This window comes from Littorina saxatilis, linkage group LG9, assembly GCF_037325665.1.
Source record: "Littorina saxatilis isolate snail1 linkage group LG9, US_GU_Lsax_2.0, whole genome shotgun sequence".
NCBI classification, from domain to species: domain Eukaryota; kingdom Metazoa; phylum Mollusca; class Gastropoda; order Littorinimorpha; family Littorinidae; genus Littorina; species Littorina saxatilis.
In genome coordinates, this window is record NC_090253.1 from 13,396,443 (window position 1) to 13,418,201 (window position 21,759).

The window sequence follows — 21,759 nt, forward strand, 5'->3', positions numbered from 1 at the left end:
CCAGTGGATAAAATCCAGCTTTGACAATTGGTCAATATAATCACGTGAGACAGGATATTAGGAGATTTTATCTGCCGCTATTGTTGTCGTCTGTTTTTGGAGACCTAGCTGTGGCATACACTCTTCAAAAAAAGTTAAGGCTCGGTTGAAAAAACGGATCTAATTATAAAAAATTGCCAAAAAAATTAAACATCGACATAATAATTAAAAGATTAATGTGTTTGAATTAACAAATGAACAATGAGTCTTGACCTAGAATTTTGTTTGGCAGGCAGAGTTATTTCCCTTTGTGGGACTTCTCAAAAGTTTCTGCATTTTGGAAGAAAAGGGTGTTTTTTATAGCCCCATGAAATTTGCGGAACGCATGCCAGGGCAAAAGGTTGGGATGCACGTGCTACAACAAGGTCCTGGCTACGAACATCGCTCACCAGCTTGTGTTTAAAGGTTGACACGCTGACACAATTATGCACAGTAGCAACATGCCCCCACGAAGAAAACCGAGCGATTTGGATAGAGGAAGGGCAATAGGATGGCTATACGCTACAAGACGGTGTTGCTGCCAGGCAAGTGGCTCAGAGGCTTGCAGTGGCTCCCTCTGTCATCATCAGACTAAAACAGAGATTCCACGCAACTGGAAGAGTGCAGGAGCGACAACGTTCTGGTCGGCCCAGAGTCACCACACAAAGAGAGGATCGCTTCATTCAGAGGCAGGCCATGCAGCAAAGAATGACTACGGCAAACAACATTAGGCAACGCCTACAAGCTACCACCAACACTGTTGTTAGTGGTCAGACGATCCGAAACCGCTTACACAACTTTGGCTTGCGTGCTAGGCGTCCAGTCCGAGGGACAACCCTGACTGCTAATCACCGAGCAGCTCGCCGAGCCTGGTGCACTCAACATGTGAGGTGGCAACGTCAGCAGTGGGCTCAGGTGTTGTTTACAGATGAGTCCCGCTTTTGCTTGGAACCTGCTGATGGTCGCATCCGAGTGTGGAGGCGTAGCGGAGAGCGCTTCGCAGAAGGCGCTGTTCTGGAACCACAGCGTTTTGGCGGAGGCTCTGTGATGGTCTGGGGAGGGATCAGCACACGTCTAAGGACACCTCTGTACCATGTAGTGGGCAACTTGACCGGTGTCCGCTACCAGAATGAGATCCTGCAACCCCTGGTCGTTCCAGCCCTCCAAGCGATCGGCCCTCGTGCGATTCGTCAGGATGACAACGCACCTCCCCATCGCTCTGCAGCTGTAAACACCTTCATCCAGCAGGCCAGGGTCAACAGGATGCTGTGGCCAGCCAACAGCCCGGACCTGAACCCCATAGAGCACATGTGGGACGAGCTTTGTCATCGGGTACAGCAACATCACCCCCCTCCTGCCAATCTGGGTCAACTGCTGCAATGGCTCCAGCAGGAGTGGAATGGAGTTCCCAGAGCATTCATATGCAACCTGATCCACTCCATGCGCCAACGATGTGTTGAATGCCTGCACACAACGGAGGGCACACGCGTTATTGACACTGATTCACATTGTTGTGAATTCCATTTTCAAGGGTTGTCACGTTTGACACACTCTAGCTAAATTGTCGCTGCCGCGTTCGATCTTTGCTTTGTTTGTCATTACTCCTTGGTTGTTCAATTATGTATTTTTTTAAAAATTAAAGAATTCGGTCTTGTCTGTTTTGTGTGGCGTGCTTGTAAAAAAGTGATCCTTAACTTTTTTTGAAGAGTGTATGTGGACACAGAGTGTGTTCAGTCGGTTAACATGTTAACCAGGTGAGGAACCATTTTGCACTGGTACATACACCTCGGAAATGAAAATGTTATTGCTGCCCTTGATTGAAGCAATAGCTCATGAACGTTTCTTGTGAGTTGCAAAATACGCTCATCATTTTGAAAATATACTGAATCTCAGTGAAAAGTACACCAAAGTCAAGGTGTGGGTAAACAGGTCTGCGCTAGTATTTTTTTCAAACCGGTACGCAAACTTTTATGATGCAAACAGTCCTGAAAAAACAGTAGACTGGTCATTGGAACCAGTAAGAGTCCAACTCAGAGTACTGGTTTTGTTGTTTTACCAGCGAAAAAAAATGGTAGTTCTAAAAATCAACTGGTAGGTCATACCGACAGCCAATTTTGATCGGATATTTTCCTACGCCAATACAGGTTGTTTTTTGGTATGTCCAAGAGGAGGGATAGTCGTACTCAGTGTAAAAGCCTGGTCAAATCTTAAGATTGTGAGATAATAGTTGTTTATGTCAGGAAAGATTGTGCCGTTAAAGGGAGGTTAGTTTCAAATCTGGTAACAATATATTTTTGATCAACAGGTTATCCTTTCATTAGCAGAGGGCCAGTCAACACGACTGTGGAGGAAGGTGGCACCGCTGAGCTGTCCTGTGAGATTCGCGACAGTGCTGAAGATATCTCCTGGATGCAATGGGTGCTGCAACATTCCATCAACGGCTCGTTCTATGACGAGGAGCACAATCCTTACCTCACCGTTCTCAAGGTCATTGGTGGTTGTTGTTTCTTACCTCACCGTTCTCAAGGTCATTGGTGGTTGTTGTTTCTTACCTCACCGTTCTCAAGGTCATTGGTGGTTTTTGTGTGTGGTCTGTTGTTGGTAGTCTTTGTTTCTTTGCTGTTGGGTTTTTGTTTGTTTGGTGGCTGAACACATTTTGTTATTTTGTGTGTCCTGAGTGGGGATGAAAACCAGTGATTGCACCAGGTTTTGTGTGTCCTTTTTTTTGTTTGTTTGTTTGCTTAACGCCCAGCCGACCACGAAGGGTCATATCAGGGCGGTGCTGCTTTGACATATAACGTGCGCCACGCACAAGACAGAAGTCGCAGCACAGGCTTCATGTCTCACCCAGTCACATTATTCTGACACCGGACCAACCAGTCCTAGCACTAACCCCATAATGCCAGACGCCAGGCGGAGCAGCCACTAGATTGCCAATTTTAAAGTCTTAGGTATGACCCGGCCGGGGTTCGAACCCACGACCTCCTGATCACGGGGCGGACGCCTTACCGCTAGGCCACCGTGCCGGTTTGTGTGTCCTGAGTGGGGATGAAAACCAGTGATTGCACCAGGTTTTGTGTGTCCTGAGTGGGGATGAAAACCAGTGATTGCACCAGGTTTTGTGCAGGGCTCCCCACAGACGCCCAACCTAGAGGGTCCCGGTGTCACGAACTGATAACTCTGCCTGAACAATCCCTCTCAATGCGGTCAATGCGCATGCACCAATCTTGGACTTATTTAGTGATTTAGTGCATCCTGGGACCCTCTCTTTTTAGGTTTATTGCATCCTGGGACCCTCTCCTTTTAGGTTTATTGCATCCTGGGACCCTCTCCTTTTAGGTTTATTGCATCCTGGGACCCTCTCTTTTTAGGTTTATTACATCCTGGGACCCTCTCTTTTTAGGTTTATTGCATCCTGGGACCCTCTCCTTTTAGGTTTATTACATCCTGGGACCCTCTCGTTTTAGGTTTGTTGCATCCTGGGACCCTCTCTTTTTAGGTTTATTACATCCTGGGACCCTCTCTTTTTAGGTTTATTGCATCCTGGGACCCTCTCTTTTTAGGTTTATTGCATCCTGGGACCCTCTCTTTTTAGGTTTATTACATCCTGGTACCCTCTCTTTTTAGGTTTATTGCATCCTGGGACCCTCTCTTTTTAGGTTTATTGCATCCTGGGACCCTCTCTTTTTAGGTTTATTGCATCCTGGGACCCTCTCTTTTTAGGTTTATTACATCCTGGGACCCTCTCTTTTTAGGTTTATTACATCCTGGGACCCTCTCTTTTTAGGTTTATTGCATCCTGGGACCCTCTCTTTTTAGGTTTATTACATCCTGGTACCCTCTCTTTTTAGGTTTATTGCGTCCTGGGACCCTCTCTTTTTAGGTTTATTGCATCCTGGGACCCTCTCTTTTTAGGTTTATTACATCCTGGTACCCTCTCTTTTTAGGTTTATTGCGTCCTGGGACCCCCTTCACGATGTTTGAGTATGTTTTTTGGCTTCTAGTGCATGTAGGAGGCAAACCGGGACGCGCAGTTTGGGGAGCCCCTGTTGTGTGAACCAATATCACTTAAGAATAGACAATGTTCAGAAATAGCTGTCAGGATTATTAAGCGATGTTGCAGAATGAGAACCCCCTTTACTGTGCCCAGCTCTTCAAAGCGATGCGAAGCAACTAGCATGCTATTGGCTGGCTTTAACCTCACCCCGTATATTCAAGGCTGTACCGACCGTGCGCCGCCGTAACGCCACGTAATTGTTGGCTTGGGTGTGTTGATGCTGTATCGTTTCCAACGAGCGTAGGCAATTTTATTCCGAACCAGACATTGCGGCGGTGTGGTAGCACACAGTTTTGACCGCTTCATTTTTTGTTGTTGAATGTTTGCACTAGCCAGACCGCTTTGAATGGTGATATTTCACATATCAACGCAAAACACATCAATGAACATAATAGTTTGGCTTGTCAGTCCATTTATCGATAAAGAGGCGTGTAGAGGCGTCTAGCTAAGGCTAGTGCAAGCAACAATGCATCAGGGATGAAAGTGAGAAAATAATGCTTGAGTGAGGACAGATCTACAGCAAATCGGTTCGTATGTTCGTTTACGTGTATATTTCTTGTTAAAAAACACACATGTACGAGATACAAACTTTACTCATTCCCACAACCATAAATTTAAGCTGTACGTGGTTTCAAAGAGACACATTTTGCTTTGAATGGGGGACACTTACCGTGATGTTGGCGGCAACACTTTGTTTACACATGGCGGCGGCACGCTCTCGATACAGCTGAATATACACCAACGCGACAAACAACTAAGTCTGATGTGTATGTTATGCAGCGTGTGGTTAATATGATACTTTTTTTCCTCAGGTGTCCAGCAACATAAGCACGTATCCCTCCAAATTCGAGAATCCTTTCAATCTTGTTTTGAAGAATGTGACTGAGGATGACGAAGGATGGTACACTTGTATCGTAAGGAACGGCGTTAACGGCAGAATGTACAAATCAGCCTATGTAAATGTCAGCAGTAACTTGAGTAAGTGCCTCTGTGTGTGTGTGTGTGTGTGTCTGTCTGTCTGTCTGTCTGTCTGTCTGTCTGTCTGTCTGTCTGTCTGTCTGTCTTTCTGTCTTTCTGTCATTCTGTCTGTGTCTGTGTTTCTGTGAGTGTGTGTGTATGTGTGTGTGTGTGTACATGTATGTGTGTGTGTGCATGTGTGTCTGTGTTTCTGTGAGTGTTTCTGTGAGTGTGTGAATGTGTGTGTGTATGTGTGTCCGGCTGTCAGTGTGTGTATGTGTGTTTGTGTGTCTGTGTGTGGGTGTGTTTCTGTGAGTGTATGTGTGTGGGTTTGTGTGTGTGTGTGTGTCTGTCTGTCTGTCTGTCTGTCTGTCTGTGTGTGTGTGTCTGTGAGTGTGTGTCAGTGAGTGCGTGTGTTTGTTTGTTTGTGTGCTTGTGCACAAGTGCATCAGAATGTATGAAGAAAATAACCAAGGAACAACCTTTCAAAGTCCACGTCCAGTAGTCGGTGTCTGCTAGGGGGGTGTCACTGAGGCAGCAGGGGATTGGGGTTACTGTAACACAAGGGATCGGGAGGGGGGCGGGGGTAACTGCAGCAGCAGGGGTTTGGTAAATCAAAATGTCACAGCAGGGAGTTGGGGGTACAGTGGTACCTGCCATGAAAGGACGCCCTTGGGATCAGCCAAAAGTGTCCCTACATTGCAGGTGGCCTTTCATGACAGGTATATTTCGGGCAAGATAATGGACAACAGAAAGTGTCCTTTTAAGGGAGGTGTCCTCTCATCGGAGGGGCCACACATTGCAGGTACCGCTGTATCATCACTCAATCATTGGTTGTTGCAGGTGACTTGGTCAAGACAAGGACGTTATTCTCGTTAGGAGTTCCCTCGTTCAGCCTTCTGGATTCCTATCCTGTTATTATCGGTGTGGCGGCAGGGCTTGTCGTCCTCATTGTCGTGGTCACTGCTGGTTTGCTTTTCTTCAAGTACAAGCAGCAAAAGTTGAGGACCAAGTATCAGCTCTATCCAACCAAGGTGAGCTTGATTGAATTAGTTTTGAATTCAGATGATTTAAGGTTCTTCTTCTTATTCTTCTTCGTTCATGGGCTGAAACTCCCTTGTTCACTCGAGTTTTTGCACGAGTAGATTTTTACGGGTATGACCGCTTTTACCTGGCCTTTCAGGCAGCCATACGCCGCTTTTGGGGGAGTTTAATTTTTCAACTCAAAGGCAGATTTTTCTCTTTTTTTTCTTTTTCTTCGTTCCTGGGCTTGGACTCCCACGTTCACTCATGTTTTTAGCACGAGTGGATTTTTACGTGTATGACCGTTTTTACCCCGCCATTCAGGCAGCATACACCGATTTCGGGGGAGTAGGCATGCTGGGTATTTTTGTGTTTCTATAACCCACCGAACTCTGACATGGATTACAGGATCTTTTCTGTGTGCACTTGGTCTTGTTCTTGCGTGTACACACGAAGGGGATTCAGTTACTAAGCAGGTCTGCACATAAGTTGACCTGGGAGATCGGAAAAATCTCCACTCTTAACCCACCAGGCAGCAGCGACCGGGATTCGAACTCACGACCTCCCGATTAGGAGGCCGACGTCTTACCACCACGCCACTGCGCCCGTCAAAGGCAGATTTGTGAAGTGTATGTGTACGCAATTGCCTGAAAAAGAGATGTGTGCACCCTGCTGTCTGTTGCACATTGTCACAACCCGCCCTGCTGTCTGTTGCACATTGTCACAACCCACCCTGCTGTCTGTTGCACATTGTCACAACCCGCCCTGCTGTCTGTTGCACATTGTCACAACCCACCCTGCTGTCTGTTGCACATTGTCACAACCCACCCTGCTGTCTGCTGCACATTGTCACAACCCACCCTGCTGTCTGCTGCACAATGTCACAACCCGCCCTGCTTTCTGTTGCCCATTGTCACAACCCACCCTGCTGTCTGCTGCACATTGTCACAACCCGCCCTGCTGTCTGTTGCCCATTGTCACAACCCACCCTGCTGTCTATTGCCCATTGTCACAACCCCCCCTGCTGTCTGTTGCACATTGTTACAACCCGCCCTGCTGTCTGTTGCCCATTGTCACAACCCGCCCTGCTGTCTGTTGCACATTGTTACAACCCACCCTGCTGTCTGTTGCCCATTGTCACAACCCCCCCTGCTGTCTGTTGCCCATTGTCACAACCCGCCCTGCTGTCTGTTGCCCATTGTCACAACCCACCCTGCTGTCTGTTGCACATTGTTACAACCCGCACTGCTGTCTGTTGCACATTGTCACAACCCGCCCTGCTGTCTGTTAATTGCCCATTGTCACAACCCGCACTGCTGTCTGTTGCCCATTGTCACAACACACCCTGCTGTCTGCTGCACATTGTCACAACCCACCCTGCTGTCTGCTGCACATTGTCACAACCCACCCTGCTGTCTGCTGCCCATTGTCACAACCCGCCCTGCTTTCTGTTGCCCATTGTCACAACCCGCCCTGCTGTCTGTTGCCCATTGTCACAACCCACCCTGCTGTCTGTTGCACATTGTCACAACCCACCCTGCTGTCTGTTGCCCATTGTCACAACCCACCCTGCTGTCTGTTGCACATTGTCACAACCCACCCTGCTGTCTGCTGCACATTGTCACAACCCACCCTGCTGTCTGTTGCACATTGTCACAACCCGCCCTGCTGTCTGTTGCACATTGTCACAACCCGCCCTGCTGTCTGTTGCACATTGTCACAACCCACCCTGCTGTCTGTTGCACATTTCATGAAGATGTGTAGTCAGGCAGTGACTGCATGCACAAATGTATATGTATATGTTTATATGTACATGCATAAACAGACACAATGAACTTGAGTGCATAAGCACATGCACACACAAACATGTGCTTGTGTTAGAGCGCACTCACATGCACACACACATGCTCACATGCAGGCACGCACACAGGGAAACACACACACACACACACACACACACACACACACACACACACACACACACACACACACACACACACACACACACACACACACACACACACACACACACACACACACACACACACACACACACACACACACACTCTCTCTCTCTCTTTCTCTCTTACTTTACTATCCTGTGACTGTTACAGGAACTTGTGGCTTCTCAACCACTGATGCAGAAGCCTTGTCGCATGTCCATCAACACACTGTATCCCCCTCCTCCCCGGCCCGTCAGACTTCCCTATGATGCAGAATGGGAGTTTCCTCGTAATCGGTAAGTGCACCTAGAAACAGTGGAACCCTCCACACGCTACAGAAATTCGTTCATTCCATCTGCAATTCACATCTTCAATTCTCAGGTGGGGCGGTAGATGCTGGTGTTGTCGCTCTGATGCACGGGGTCAGTGTTCTGTATTGTTTCAGTATTGTTGATTTTGTTTTGCATTCTACTCTCTTAATCTTAGACAATATGTGATAACCGGCAAGGTGCTGACTTTCTTTTGTGCATTGTTGATGGTGAATGCATGCTAATTTATTTTTAATATACTTTCTTATGTGATAACCAATGTGCTATATTTTCTCAGGACAAAGAACAAATGTTTATTTTGAATGTTTTATGTATGTTATTATTACGGACACAAACGCTCAGCAATGTAATTTCTCTTTTAGAGATTAATAAAGTTATTGTATTGTATTGTATTGTGTTGTATTTAAGAACTCACACCCCCAATTTAAGACTCCCTTCCCTTTCAAAACCTTGATTTTTTTCAGATTTTCTGTTCATAACCCCTGCAAATTCTATTTGATCTTTCATTAACATTTTTCTTCAGATTTATACCAGCTAGTCCCTGATAGGCGTCCATTTTTTTCCTTCTTCACCAATAAGCTTTTTTGTGTGTGAAGACTGATAAGTTTTTGTTTTGTTTTCATCTTCTTCTCCAGTAAGCCTTATTTTGTGTGCAGACTAATACATTTTTGTTTTGTTTTTGTCTTCTTCTTCAATAAGCTTTATTTTTTGTGTGTAGACTAATAAGTTTTTGTTTTGTTTTCGTCTTTTTCTTCAATAAGCCTTATTTTTTGTGCAGACTTATAGGTTTTTTTCCTTCTTCTTCTCCAATAAGTCTTATTTTGTGTGCAGACTGATTTTCTTGGAACAGATTGGAGAAGGAGCGTTTGGCATTGTGAAGCAGGCGACAGCCTATGGCATTGGGAGGGTGCCGAAAGCAAGCACTGTCGCCGTCAAAATGCTCAGAGGTAAATTTTTCCAACAGCAAATTTGGATAGTTGTTTTTACTTTCGTGAAGAATTGTTTAAGATACATTCCAACCTGTCTATAGTGACAGGTGGTCGCTGTGAAAAGGTGAATTATAGAGTTGAACCTGCCTTTATGACCACATACCTGCCTACAACGATCACCCTGAAGGATCCCAGATTTTTTTGTAACCAAGTGCCGAAACACAACAATCACCTTTGGAGGCGAAGTCCAATCAAACAGGATTGAGTATTTTAGGGCTAATTTCTTAGCCCTATAAAAACTGTTTTGGTTACACAAAGGAAACCAAGAACATACAAGGAGACAGCAGCAGCCAGACCCTATCACACACAGAACTCTACAATTAACAGGTGTCGGCTATAAATAGCTCGCACTATCTAAGGCCAACAACGGCAGAGCCTGCTGTGAAGGTTCACGCAGTAGTCTCTCTGTCACATATTGAACTCACCTTTCTATTGCAACCATATATATAATGACCACTTTTGGTCCATCCTTTGGGTGGGCATTATAAGCATGTTCGACTGTATCTTATTCAACGCCTGTGTTGTTTGTAACAGAGAACGCCACGCCCTCAGAGCAACAGGAGTTTGTCAGAGAGCTGGAGGTGATGAAGAGTGTGAAGAAGATGGGTCACCACGTCAACATCGTCAACTTCCTGGGCTGTAGCACTCTGGGAGGTGAGTTGCTTGTTGCTGTGTTGATAGACACTGTCAGTTTCAGGGGATGAATTCACAGAGGAAGAGACAGAGGAGAGAGAGAGCCCATGGGAGAGACTCGGAGAGAGAGTGATATGAAGAAAGAGAGAGATAGAGAGAGGGGAGAGCCCACAAGAGAGACTCGGAGAGAGAGAGTGATGGGAAGAAGGAGAGAGAGAGAGAGAGGAGAGAGAGAGAAAGGAGAGAGAGAGAGGGCCCACAACAGAGACTCAGAGAGAGGGTGATAAGGAGAAGGAGAGAGACAGAGAGAGGGGGGAAGGGAGACAGAGATGGTTTGCATGGTTTATTGCTTGTTGAATTCTGGGCTGTCCTTTCTGCCTGTCCAGCTGTTGCCCTGTCATCAATAAAAGTTCTCTACTATTTTCCAGGTCCGCTCTTGGTTATCGTGGAGTTTGCCAAAAACGGGAATCTGCGAGATTACCTCGAGAGCTGTCGAGATGGAATCAATGGCTACGGCAAATTTGTGGCAGCAGACGACCCAGGCTGGTATACCAAAACACCGGGCGGACAGATCATCAGTCGCAAGAGTCTCATCTCCTACGCATTCCAGGTTGCTCGAGGCATGGACTTTTTGTCATCTAAGAAAGTAAGTACGAGCAGACGCGTTGGTGAATTTTTGTGTGTGAATTACACGTAGCAATGGAAGTAACAATTTTAAAGAATCGAGGAATTGTAAAAAGTAATAAAGAAACAAAAAAGAGACAAAAAGACAGAAAATCTGTTCTTTACTTTCCTGAAGTGATTTTTGAGTCACTTGAGAAAAAGTGACTCTATGTAATCGGTCAGTGTTAGTCTGTCCGGCCGGCCGTCCGTAGACACCACCTTAACGTTGGACTTTTCTCGGAAACTATCAAAGCGATCGGGCTCATATTTTGTTTAGTCGTGACCTCCAATGACCTCTACACTTTAACGATGGTTTCGTTGACCTTTGACCTTTTTCAAGGTCACAGGTCAGCGTCAAAGGAAAAATTAGACATTTTATATCTTTGACAAAGTTCATCGGATGTGATTGAAACTTTGTAGGATTATTCTTTACATCAAAGTATTTACATCTGTAGCCTTTTACGAACGTTATCAGAAAAACAAGGGAGATAACTAGCCTTTTCTGTTCGGCAACACACAACTTAACGTTGGGCTTTTCTCGGAAACTATAAAAGTGACCGGGCTCAAATTTTATGTGAACGTGACTCATTGTGTTGTGAATAGCAATTTCTTCCTGTCCATCTGATGCCTCATATAATATTCAGAACTGCGAAAGTGACTCGATCGAGCGTTTGCTCTTCTTGTAATTCTGAATATTTAATACAAAACAGATTTGTCTTATCTGTTGTCTAATGCATGTGGCTTTAGGCCCCCTTCTTTCATTTTTTCTTGTTCTTCTTTTATTATATTTGTGACCCTCCACCACGAAATGTGTCGCATGTCACCTTTGCATGATTTTCATATTTTTACATTTTCCAAAAGTGTGTTTTATGCTCTATCCAGTGGTGAAAACCGTTTTAGAAAAGAGCGAACACTTTTCGAGTTATAAGCCTGTGACTAAGGTGACCCTCACACTGTTACCACAGTTCCCCCGGACTTATGTCAAGCCTAGCGCAGAACCGCGCGAGGTGACATGCGACTCATGCCGTGGTGGAGGGTCACATTTAGTCATTACCCCTTTTTGTTTGCTTCCACAATGCGAAGTGTGAGCTTTTTTCACTGTGATGTTTTTGTCTCCTCAGTGCATTCACCGTGACCTGGCAGCACGCAATGTGCTTGTGACTGACGACCACATTCTGAAGATTGCCGACTTTGGTCTCACCAGAACCGGGGATTACTACAAGAAGCGAACAGGGGTAAGCACACTTATACATACAAACATGTGCATGCATGCACGCATGCAAACACGCACGCATGCCACACCCACTCACAGAGTTACAAGAGGAGAAAAAGAAGTACAGGCAGGTTTCATGGTATTAGGCCATTTTGATAGTCTCAGATTTGCTTAGTCTTTTAAATCCATATCTGTGAGAATCTGCTGTATTTGTTGTATTAACATGCAAACTAGTTGTTGTTTAAATACTTTTTTGAAAATAAAAGTTGAATTTTTTTATAATGTGTTTATTTATGTGCGTGTGAATGGTGGCGATCGTCAAAATACGGACGGATGAATTTACTTTTGCCACAGCATCACTAAACAAAGAACTAAATTCCAACACACACATGCACAAGTATCAATGCTGTTGTGGTTGAGAGTGCCAGAACACATTGAAATGATTGTTTTTCAACAACAATCGATATCCATAACACAAATTCTAACTTATACTAGCTCCGCAAAAAAAAATGTATGGGGATTCGGATCTGTCCGTCCGCATAGCGATATCAAGAGCATCGAAACTAATTGTGATTTCACAGGACAAAAACACAAGTTTACCTAATTTTGTATACTGTAAATACAAGTTTGTGCACCCTTGAAGTGAGTTATAATGTTGCCGAGGTCAATTTGCCCTTGATCGAGGCACGGTGACCCGAGTTTCAAAGTTGCGATCCTGTCCGTCTAAACAATGTAACGATCGCCACATTTTTCTTTTCATTCAAAAACTAACCGTTTGGGGAGGAAGTGACCTCACGTTGTTTTACGTTGACGCTCGCGCTCGACAGAAAAAGACCGCAACAGTTTTTCAGTTAAAAAAATCGCAAAGTAATTACATTTTCTGAGGTTTTCTAGTGTCCGTCTAGTAACAATCGCCACTCTAACGATCGCCACTGAGTGTTGAAGTCACATTTAACTCCATTTTCGACTGTTTTAAGAAACTATTTTGACGCTCAATCGTCACGTTTCAGTGTCGAAACACGTACTGTGCATTTGCAATCAGCCGGTGTGTCCAAACTGAAATGCGAGTGATGCCTCGATTTGTGGCGATCGCTCACGTGGTTGACGGACAGAAATACCTTCTTAGGGGGTAGGGGAACAGTTACTCCTCCATACAATAATGGTGTTTACAAATGATTGCAAACTTGTCTCTTTATAAACTGTTCAGACATGTCTTCTCTTCAATAATTTTCAGTTTTGCTCGGTTTGTTAATCAGGAGCACCCTGCAGTAAATGTTTCATCTGTGACAATGCTCGAAATGTTGACGTAATTCCAATGCCCATATCCTTCTCTTGTTACCTCATCTAGCCAAAACCATTGAAGATAGAAAGACATTTATTGAACAAACTAGATGCACAACACCAGTCTTAACACGTTTTGGTCTTACATGTATATGAAAATATTGATGGCCAAGGAATGGTTTGAAAAAAAAGACGGTTTTTCCCTTCAAAACGGTCTAGGTCTGCCGGAAGTCGTATTTTTTCAAACCATTCATTTGAGAATCAATATTTTGATATACATACAAGAACAAAACTTGTTAAGAATGATGTGGGGCATATTTTTTGTTCAATAAATGTCTTTCTATCTTCAACGGTTTTGGCTATATGAGCTATATGCATGCATAGGATGACCGTATTGCTTTTTTTGCGTTTTCAGGGTATGCCGCTTTGCGCCTGGTTTTTAGATATAAATAAGGACCAGGACTATAAAAAAAATTACTGTTTTTAGTTGTAACAAACTCACTTTGTTGGAAAAACATGTCCTTTGAATTGTGTGCCAACATTTATTTTGTAGAATTTGAGTGTGTAAATAGTAAATTGCTGAACACAATACTGTGAAACCTGCCTACACTTAATATCAAATGAAAACAAAAGACTTCCAAAATATCTCTGACTTCCATTTGTATAAAAGAGAGCATGCTATTATTCTTATGTCCTTTCATCATATGTTTCCCCCCAGTTTTTATTTTTACTTTGGTTTGATAGATGGTGAAAGTTAATGGACTAAACACACATTCCGTTAAGCTAAGTTCGTTTAAAGAACGTAACAATGAGAACGCAGTTTCAGAAGTTTCTCAAGTAAACTATGATGTCTCGTGCATCAAGGGAGATAATCAAAATGTGACCAAAGTTTGTGCATCAAGGGGGACAACTGTTGTAGTTTCCGAATGTACAGTTTCCATTCGTGTAACTGAAACAGTTATTCCTTTTTGATAGAGTAAAACCAACTGCCAAACCAAAAACCAAAACTTAAGCAAAAGTAAAGCAAAACAAATATGGAGCCAATGAGATTTAAGGGCTTGACTGTCTGCCATGTTCTTCTTGTACATTTGTTTGAAGACACCACCATAAGCCGTAGGCTTCTTGTTTTTTTCACTTTATGTCGATGTACATTTCCTGAACATGTAAAATATGAATAAACATTGTTTAAACCAGTAAGATTGAAGACTGTGCTTCACACATGAAACTTCAATGGATACTGAATTGTCTGTTTTAGGGTCGACTCCCAGTGAAATGGATGGCACCTGAGGCACTGTTTGACATGCGCTACAGCACAAAGAGCGATGTGTAAGTACATGTAACATTTGTTCTGTGAGCATATTTTTACATTTTGCAAGGGGATAGGGGTGGAAAGAGTTGAGGGCAAATCACCATAATGGTGGTTTAGACCTGGAAAGATATAAAAGGAAAAAAACCCTAACACTTTAAACTTCTTTAACTGCAAGCTTTAGGGGGATGGGGATCTTGAGAATGGTATTATCCTTTTTTTTTCTTTTTTTAAACTAAGAATCTTATAAATGAAAACATTTTTTTTTAAACATAATCCTGCACATTTTTATGAAAAAAATTACATTATAAGCATATTCTGAGTTATGCATGCTTATTTGTTTTTCTGTCTTCAATCTAATATATTAAAAGTAAGAAAAGCACTGTTTCATGAGTTGTGTTGTTGTGCTTGTTGTAGGTGGTCATTTGGAGTTGTGCTGTGGGAAATCTTTTCGCTGGGCGGTATGCCGTATGCCTCCATTCCTCATGAAGATTTGTACAACAAGCTGTTGGAAGAAGGATACCGCATGCCTAGGCCTCCACTTGCTTCCCACACTCTGTAAGCACTTGAAAAAACCCAACCCAGATAGTACCTGCTATTCCGACGTTTTCTTCCACACGAGATTACGTTGATTGTCTAACGAAGCCATCAGGCTGAGTTAGACATCAGCTAATCGAGTGTGGAAGAAAACTCTGTCACACGACCAAGTCGGAATAGCATTTATGTCTCACAGCTTCAACAGAGGAGAGAACAAACACGTTTTGTGTACTCAAGCTTGACAAACCTGAACACAGTGAGGAGCAGCCATTGTGGAGAGATCTACTTTTTGACGGAAGTGACCGAACAGCTGTGAATGACGTCTCGGTATATGTGAATGACGTCACAGTCATCGTCACAGTCTGTATCTTTTGAAGCATTGCATTCTTCATGACATCTTTCTGTGTCTGCATCCGCGAAATGTTTGTTCATTCCGGAATCTTTGTCATCTATGTTCAGAACTCTGTCCTTATAGTTTGACTAACAGGCCTTCTGAGCGAGCCACTTTCCAAGGGCAGCTAAATTCGCCTATGGAAACAGTACTGTCGTCTGGGATGTCGTTTTCAGTATTCTGAGCGTTGAAGAATTTGTAAAGAGAAGAAACGATAACAGCAGGAGAAATAAAAGTCGTGTGTGCATTTTTTGGCTTTTGGAGGGACGATTTTGAGTTTGAATCCGTGCTTGCCATGCTCCTAAAGCGTGTAACATACAATCTTGCACACGTTTGCTTTAGTAGTGGCAAAGAAGGAAAGCATGTGACATACAGCTATACTTTCTAAGTTCGAGAATTAAAAAACCCCAGAAAAGATAAGTTTATGAAGTTTCAACCAGAAAACATAACGAAACAGGACAGATACTTTAATCATCGACAAAACAAAACATTCACTACAACCTCCATCTATCGAGTTTTTGTCATTTTGTCTTCTGGCATCTTTGCAGGAGCACACCCAATCTGGGAAGCTAAGAGTACACCCTTTCATTAGTATCTTTCTGTTGTGCATCTTGTTTACCTGCTTTAACATTTTGAGCGATCTAGGTTCTGCTGAATTTTTGGTTCAGTCTGTGACTAAAGATTCAATGAAATTGCCTTTTTTTATTTTGTTTCTTGTTGTAATTTTTTTTTAATTCTTGTAAATACTTGAGTTAACTATTCTTCGGGTTTTGAAGCGTCATACCTTTGCCCTGCTGTGTAAGGGCAGCCACTTCAACAATACCCTTTTGTCAATTTCTCTTTGCTTTTATCAAGTTAATAAAAAGAAAACGTGTATATTTGATTGCAGCTATGACATCATGGTGAGATGCTGGCACACTGCACCTGGAGGCCGCCCAGACTTCTCCCAACTGGTCTGTCAGATTGACCGCCTCTTGATGGCGTCCTTGAGCGACGAGGTAAGCTTCATTTCTCACATTTCAAGCCAAATTGCTAGTCATGGTGATGGTCAATTGACTGCATGGGGGGTGGGGGTGGGGTGTCTCTGTTGTCATGCGCATGTGTGGGTCTGTGTGTCTTAATTAGGGCTTTCTATTTTTAAAGGTACTGAACTTGTCAAATCCAGGTGCACGGAGCCCCTGGGGCTTTTAGTCATACCTCAGGCAGCTATCCATTAGAAGAACTACCAAGTTTCATTGACTTGCACCCAAAGAGTCAAGAACTGCGATTTTTTTACGAATTAATTTTGTACTCGGACCCGGCTGGTCTTGGCCTATTTTTGGATCTAAATTTAGATCAGGTAGATCACCACATCATGCACAAAAAGACACGTCACTAGCAAACTATGTCAGACGTCATCATGAGTTTGTGTAAAACAAAATGGAGGCCGGAATCACTCAGTTGAATCGAACTCCGACCAAACACCACGTAATAACTAGGTTAATTTATGCGCTCGCGTGAACAAAAAACTGTCGAGCTTCACAGATGTCGTCGTTGGGTAGTTTTGGGTTTGTTTTACTACCATAGGAGGATTTTTGAACTGTAAATGCACTCAGCTGCAACAAAAACGCAAAACGAAGGCTGTGAGCTGCACTGTGCCTTTAATGACTTCGTAGCGTTTTTTGATTTTATCTGCTATCGTTGTATTCATCCAACTAGTGGCCTCCTCAACTACATGCACTTGCCCACCATGATGCTCTTACTCATCTCAATAAAAATGGATTTATTAATTTATTGATTAATTCATTCATTAATTTTTATTTATTTATTTATTCATTTGCATATTATTTATTAACTAATTAATTTATTTATTCATTTATGTATTATTTAATTATTTATTCGTTTATTCATTTATTTATTTACTTGTTTATTTGTTTATTGAAAACGAATTTCCTTTTACTCATTCATTTGTTCACTGATTTATTGTTTAATTGCTTCATTGTTTCAGGCTTACTTGGACATGACTCAGTAGACTTCTCTACAAGGCAGCAGCAGTGTTCCGAGAGTCCATATATTTCAACTCAGTCTGTCGAAGTACATGTACTACATGTACTTGCTTGTGAATTTTTATTTTTATTCCACTTAGAAACTGTAGTATTGATCTGCAAGGTTTGTGTGGAGCATTGCTGCATAGGTGTAGAACTACAGGGCAATAGTATACGAGTCGGCACAGTCTGTGTCCGCTACAACAGCATGTTAGTAAAAGAACCTATTATAATTTATGTGGATAAATATTTCTGATAGGGTTTTTAAATTCTAGGATGACAAGCAGTAAGATGTCGAATCCATATCCAATCCAGGTTTTCGTTTCTTAATTAACCAAGATGCAAATCACCAAAGGCACTTCCGCCCACGACTCGATAGCATCAACAAATCTGAACTACAGCTCTTCGAATTTTAATGCAGTTTAGAATTGTCTTTGCAGTTGTTGTTTTTCTCCAGTGACTAAACTGCCCAAAATACAGATTGCTGTGCGTTCTAATCTACATGCAAAAAGATGTTGGAAGAAGACAGTACAGTGGAACCTGTCCATAGCAACCACCCAAGGGGCCGGCCAAAACTGGTTGTTATGGACAGGTGGTGGCTATGCAAAAAAAAAAGATGAATTATACAGAAGAAAAAAACATGTTGGCGATGTTTTGGGGTGGTTGTAATGGGCAGGTGGTCTTTACTGAGAGGTGGTCACCAGAGCAGGTTCGACTGTACCTTCCAGTTTCTGTTTAATATTTTCAGGTTTTGCTGAAGTTGCTCTTTTTTTATATACATTTTCACAGGTATTTTTAACATCTGAAAATGGATAAGGATTATTATACTAGAAAGGGTGTGACCATTTTGAAAGAAGCAGATTAAAATGGCTGTTCGGAGTTGTGTTCAATACTTTTAAACTCAGACTGTATATTTTATACATCGAAAGTATTATTATTATTATTTAATGTGCTCATTGACCTTTGAGTGTTCATAATATATTTTGTACAAATGTTTACAGTTTATTTTGCTCAAGTTATATGCAACGGAAGAATTCCAAGATTTGTAACCTTCGTAAGCAGTGTCTAAGGTTTTATTTTTAGCTGAACAAATATTACGTTGATGCAGACAGTACTGTATGTTTTATTTCTTTGTTGAATTTTGTGTTCATTTGAATAAGTACATATATTTTTGTTTTGTCTGTTAAAGAAGGCATTGCAGAAATCCATAAATTTTTTACCACTTGTGTTCTGTCTGTGTACAAAAAAGGATAACTGGTTGTGTTTAACAATTTTATATACATTGTGTTCTGTACAGGAAGCTGTTGAATATGGCTGAATTGTGAAAGGCAGTGTGTGTGTGTGTGTGTGTGTGTGTGTGTGTGTGTGTGTGTGTGTGTGTGTAATAGCTGATACAAAGCTTATACACTTTATATTTTTAATCTTGATCAATATAACAACTGCCAAAAACTGTGTGCTTATTTTAGTTTGACTTTTTAATGCAAATTTTGTTTCGACATTTGTTTGTACATACTTTCAGTTGACTCGCTGAAGTAAAACGATACCACGTATGTGTTCATGTGTATCAACACATCATCCGCATTGTTTACATTTTGTTTTTTTTTACAGATTTTGGTTGCTATGTATACTGTTTGGTTTATTTCCTGTGTGTGTGTGTGTGTGTGTGTGTGTGTGTGTGTGTGTGTGTGTGTGTGTGTGTGTGTGTGTGTGTGTGTGTGTGTTTAAAAGTTTGGTAGCTCACATGTGTGTGTTTGGGTTTACGTGTGCACACAGGTGCAGTCATGTGAATATGTATATGGGCATACACTAAGTCTTCAAAGTGAGTTTTTGTACAGTTTAATATCTATGCAGTACATTATGTGTTCATGTTTTTCTTATTATAATCTTCAGCAGTGACTTTAAGATATTTTAATATTGCAAATCCAGTAATTTTAATATTGCAAATCCAGTGTGTTCAAGTATGTTACACATTTGCCATCTTTTTAATATTTTAATATTGCAAATCCAGTGTGCTACACATTTGCCATTTTTTTAACATCATCATCTGTAAATTTGTATAAACATAGATTGTGCCAGCAGAGCTATTTGACTGTGTTTTGCTGACAAATTTCTGGTGCGTTTACAGTACTTGCATTTAAAGGTTATGTCCTATTTAAGTAAGCGACCACCTGCACAGACACAGATCTGTCCAGCATTTTACATGGGACAAGAGCATTCTTCCACTTGGGAACATACCAAAATTCAGGAGCTAAGCTACTATACTTCTTGTGATGAGTGGGACTGTTTTTTTAAACGATTTCTTCTTCTTCGTTCATGGGCTTAGACTCCCTGGTTCACTCATGTTTTTAGCACGAGTGGATTTTTACGTGTATGACCGTCTTTACCCCGCCATTCAGGCAGCGTACGCCGATTTCGGGGGAGGCATGCTGGGTATTTTTGTGTTTCTATAACCCACCGAACTCTGACATGGATTACAGGATCCTTTCATTGCGCACTTGGTCTTGTGCTTGCGTGTACACACGAAGGGGGTTAAGTCACTAGCAGGTCTGCACATAAGTTGACCTGGGAGATCGGAAAAATCTCCACACTTAAATAACCCACCAGGCGGCAGCAACCGGGATTCAAACTCACGACCTCCCGATTAGGAGGCCGACGTCTTACCACCACGCTACTGTGCCCGTCTTAAACAAATTAATTTTGTGAATGACACCTGTGTCACCAGTGTCATTTTCCGTCGATTCGCTTAAATCAAGCAGTTTGAAAGTGATAAACTAGATTCCTGAATCAGTAGTAAAATAAAGATTGTAAAAGTTTGTTGTTGATTAAAATCTGTTTTTCTATGAAGTACAGCTAGTTTAAGCAGACCTGCAACTATTTAACAGGTATTCATTCATGGTTTCAGCAAAGAACACTTTTTTCCCCAAGCTTTTTCGTTCCAGTGTAATGTTTACATATGGTGATACATTCCAGATGATTTTTACATTGATAAGTTTTTGTTTTGTTTTCGTCTTCTTCTCCAATAAGCCTTAATTTGTGTGCAGACTGACTCGTACGTTTCTTTCCTTCTTCTTCAATAAGTCTTATTTTGTGTGGAGGCTGATAAGTTGTTTTTTCTTCATCTTCTTCAATAAGCCTTATTTTGTGTGCAGACTGATAGAATACTTCAGGTAAAGCTTTTTCATTCCAGTGTAATTTTTACGTATGTTGATACATTTCAGTTAATTTTTTACACATTGGTATTGCTTTATTTGTTTGAGTAAACCTAAAACAGTCTCTGTTTACGGTATCCCAACCGACCCTATTTTTTCGCGCGACCCTAGACTTTTTTTTTGCATTTGGGAAAAAAAAAAAGAAGTCTGTTTTTTGGCAAAATAACTTAAAAATTTTAAAAAAATCCCGACCTACCGACCCTATTTTTTGGGCCTATGTTACCGTAAACAGATTAATTTTTTTTGGCCTTACCCAGTTTATATGGAAGAATAGTTCTTAGTACTTGAGTTTAGAGTTTGTTGTTTTAGTCTTGTTATCGTTGTTCCTTTAATGCACTGTTAACACACATAGATAACATGTGTACAGTACATACAGATGCTAAGTGAGGCAGATGGGGTCTATGTCGACCAAAAGAGTGGGATTCCCTGTAGGTGGAGTTCCACAGGATTTAGTTCCTGTAGCGTGTCGCTGATATCGCTGAAAGTCACGTGATGCTTGGCGACATCGGTAGAATTTGATGTTTTTCAATCTTTTTTTATATTTCTTAGAAATTCGAGTATGGTTTGCAAGTTTTATTGAAAAACTCCACCCTGTGGGATTCCTTGTATACAGGGAATCCCCCTCCAGGAACTCCACCTACAGGGAATCCCACTCTTTTGGTCGACATAGACCCCATCAGCCTAAGTGAGGCTGATGGGGTCTATATCGACCAAAAGAGTGGGATTCCCTGTAGGTGGATTCCCTGTATACAGGGAATACCACAGGGTGTAGTTCCTGTAGCGTTTCGCTGATATCGCTGAAAGTCACGTGATGCTTGGCGACATCGGTAGAATTTGATGTTTTTCAATCTTTTTTTTATATTTCTTAGAAATTCGAGTATGGTTTGCAAGTTTTATCGAAAAACTTCACCCTGTGGGATTCCCTGTATACAGGGAATCCCCCTACAGGAACTCCACCTACAGGGAATCCCACTCTTTTGGTCGACATAGACCCTATCAGCCTAAGTGAAAAATAACTGAAAGAAGAAATCTTTACATCTTGACTGCTTTTGGTTATGATTTTGATTTTTGTTTTTCAATGCATTTAGACAGTACAGATTTTTTAGTTCATGTTTGACGTGATCGAACGGCCGTCCTTTTGTATTTGAATAAAACTTTTGACAGAAATATTGTTGGTTGATGACGT

General features: G+C 42.1%; 1 protein-coding gene across 2 annotated transcripts in view; it reads left to right on the plus strand.

The window, feature by feature from the left end:
• LOC138975323 (fibroblast growth factor receptor 3-like) overlaps window positions 1-21,740 on the plus strand; it is a 50,814-nt gene extending 29,074 nt beyond the window's left edge. For both annotated transcript variants that reach the window (XM_070347977.1, XM_070347978.1), the window contains exons 5-16: window positions 2,324-2,505; window positions 4,888-5,053; window positions 5,876-6,066; window positions 8,170-8,294; window positions 9,159-9,274; window positions 9,851-9,970; window positions 10,378-10,595; window positions 11,734-11,847; window positions 14,362-14,432; window positions 14,830-14,970; window positions 16,230-16,338; window positions 17,328-21,740. In XM_070347977.1, the coding sequence (XP_070204078.1) occupies window positions 2,324-2,505; window positions 4,888-5,053; window positions 5,876-6,066; window positions 8,170-8,294; window positions 9,159-9,274; window positions 9,851-9,970; window positions 10,378-10,595; window positions 11,734-11,847; window positions 14,362-14,432; window positions 14,830-14,970; window positions 16,230-16,338; window positions 17,328-17,351 (1,577 nt within the window). In that variant the 3' untranslated portion in view covers window positions 17,352-21,740. The remainder of the gene's footprint in view (window positions 1-2,323; window positions 2,506-4,887; window positions 5,054-5,875; window positions 6,067-8,169; window positions 8,295-9,158; window positions 9,275-9,850; window positions 9,971-10,377; window positions 10,596-11,733; window positions 11,848-14,361; window positions 14,433-14,829; window positions 14,971-16,229; window positions 16,339-17,327) is intronic.
• Window positions 21,741-21,759: the final 19 nt, after the last annotated feature.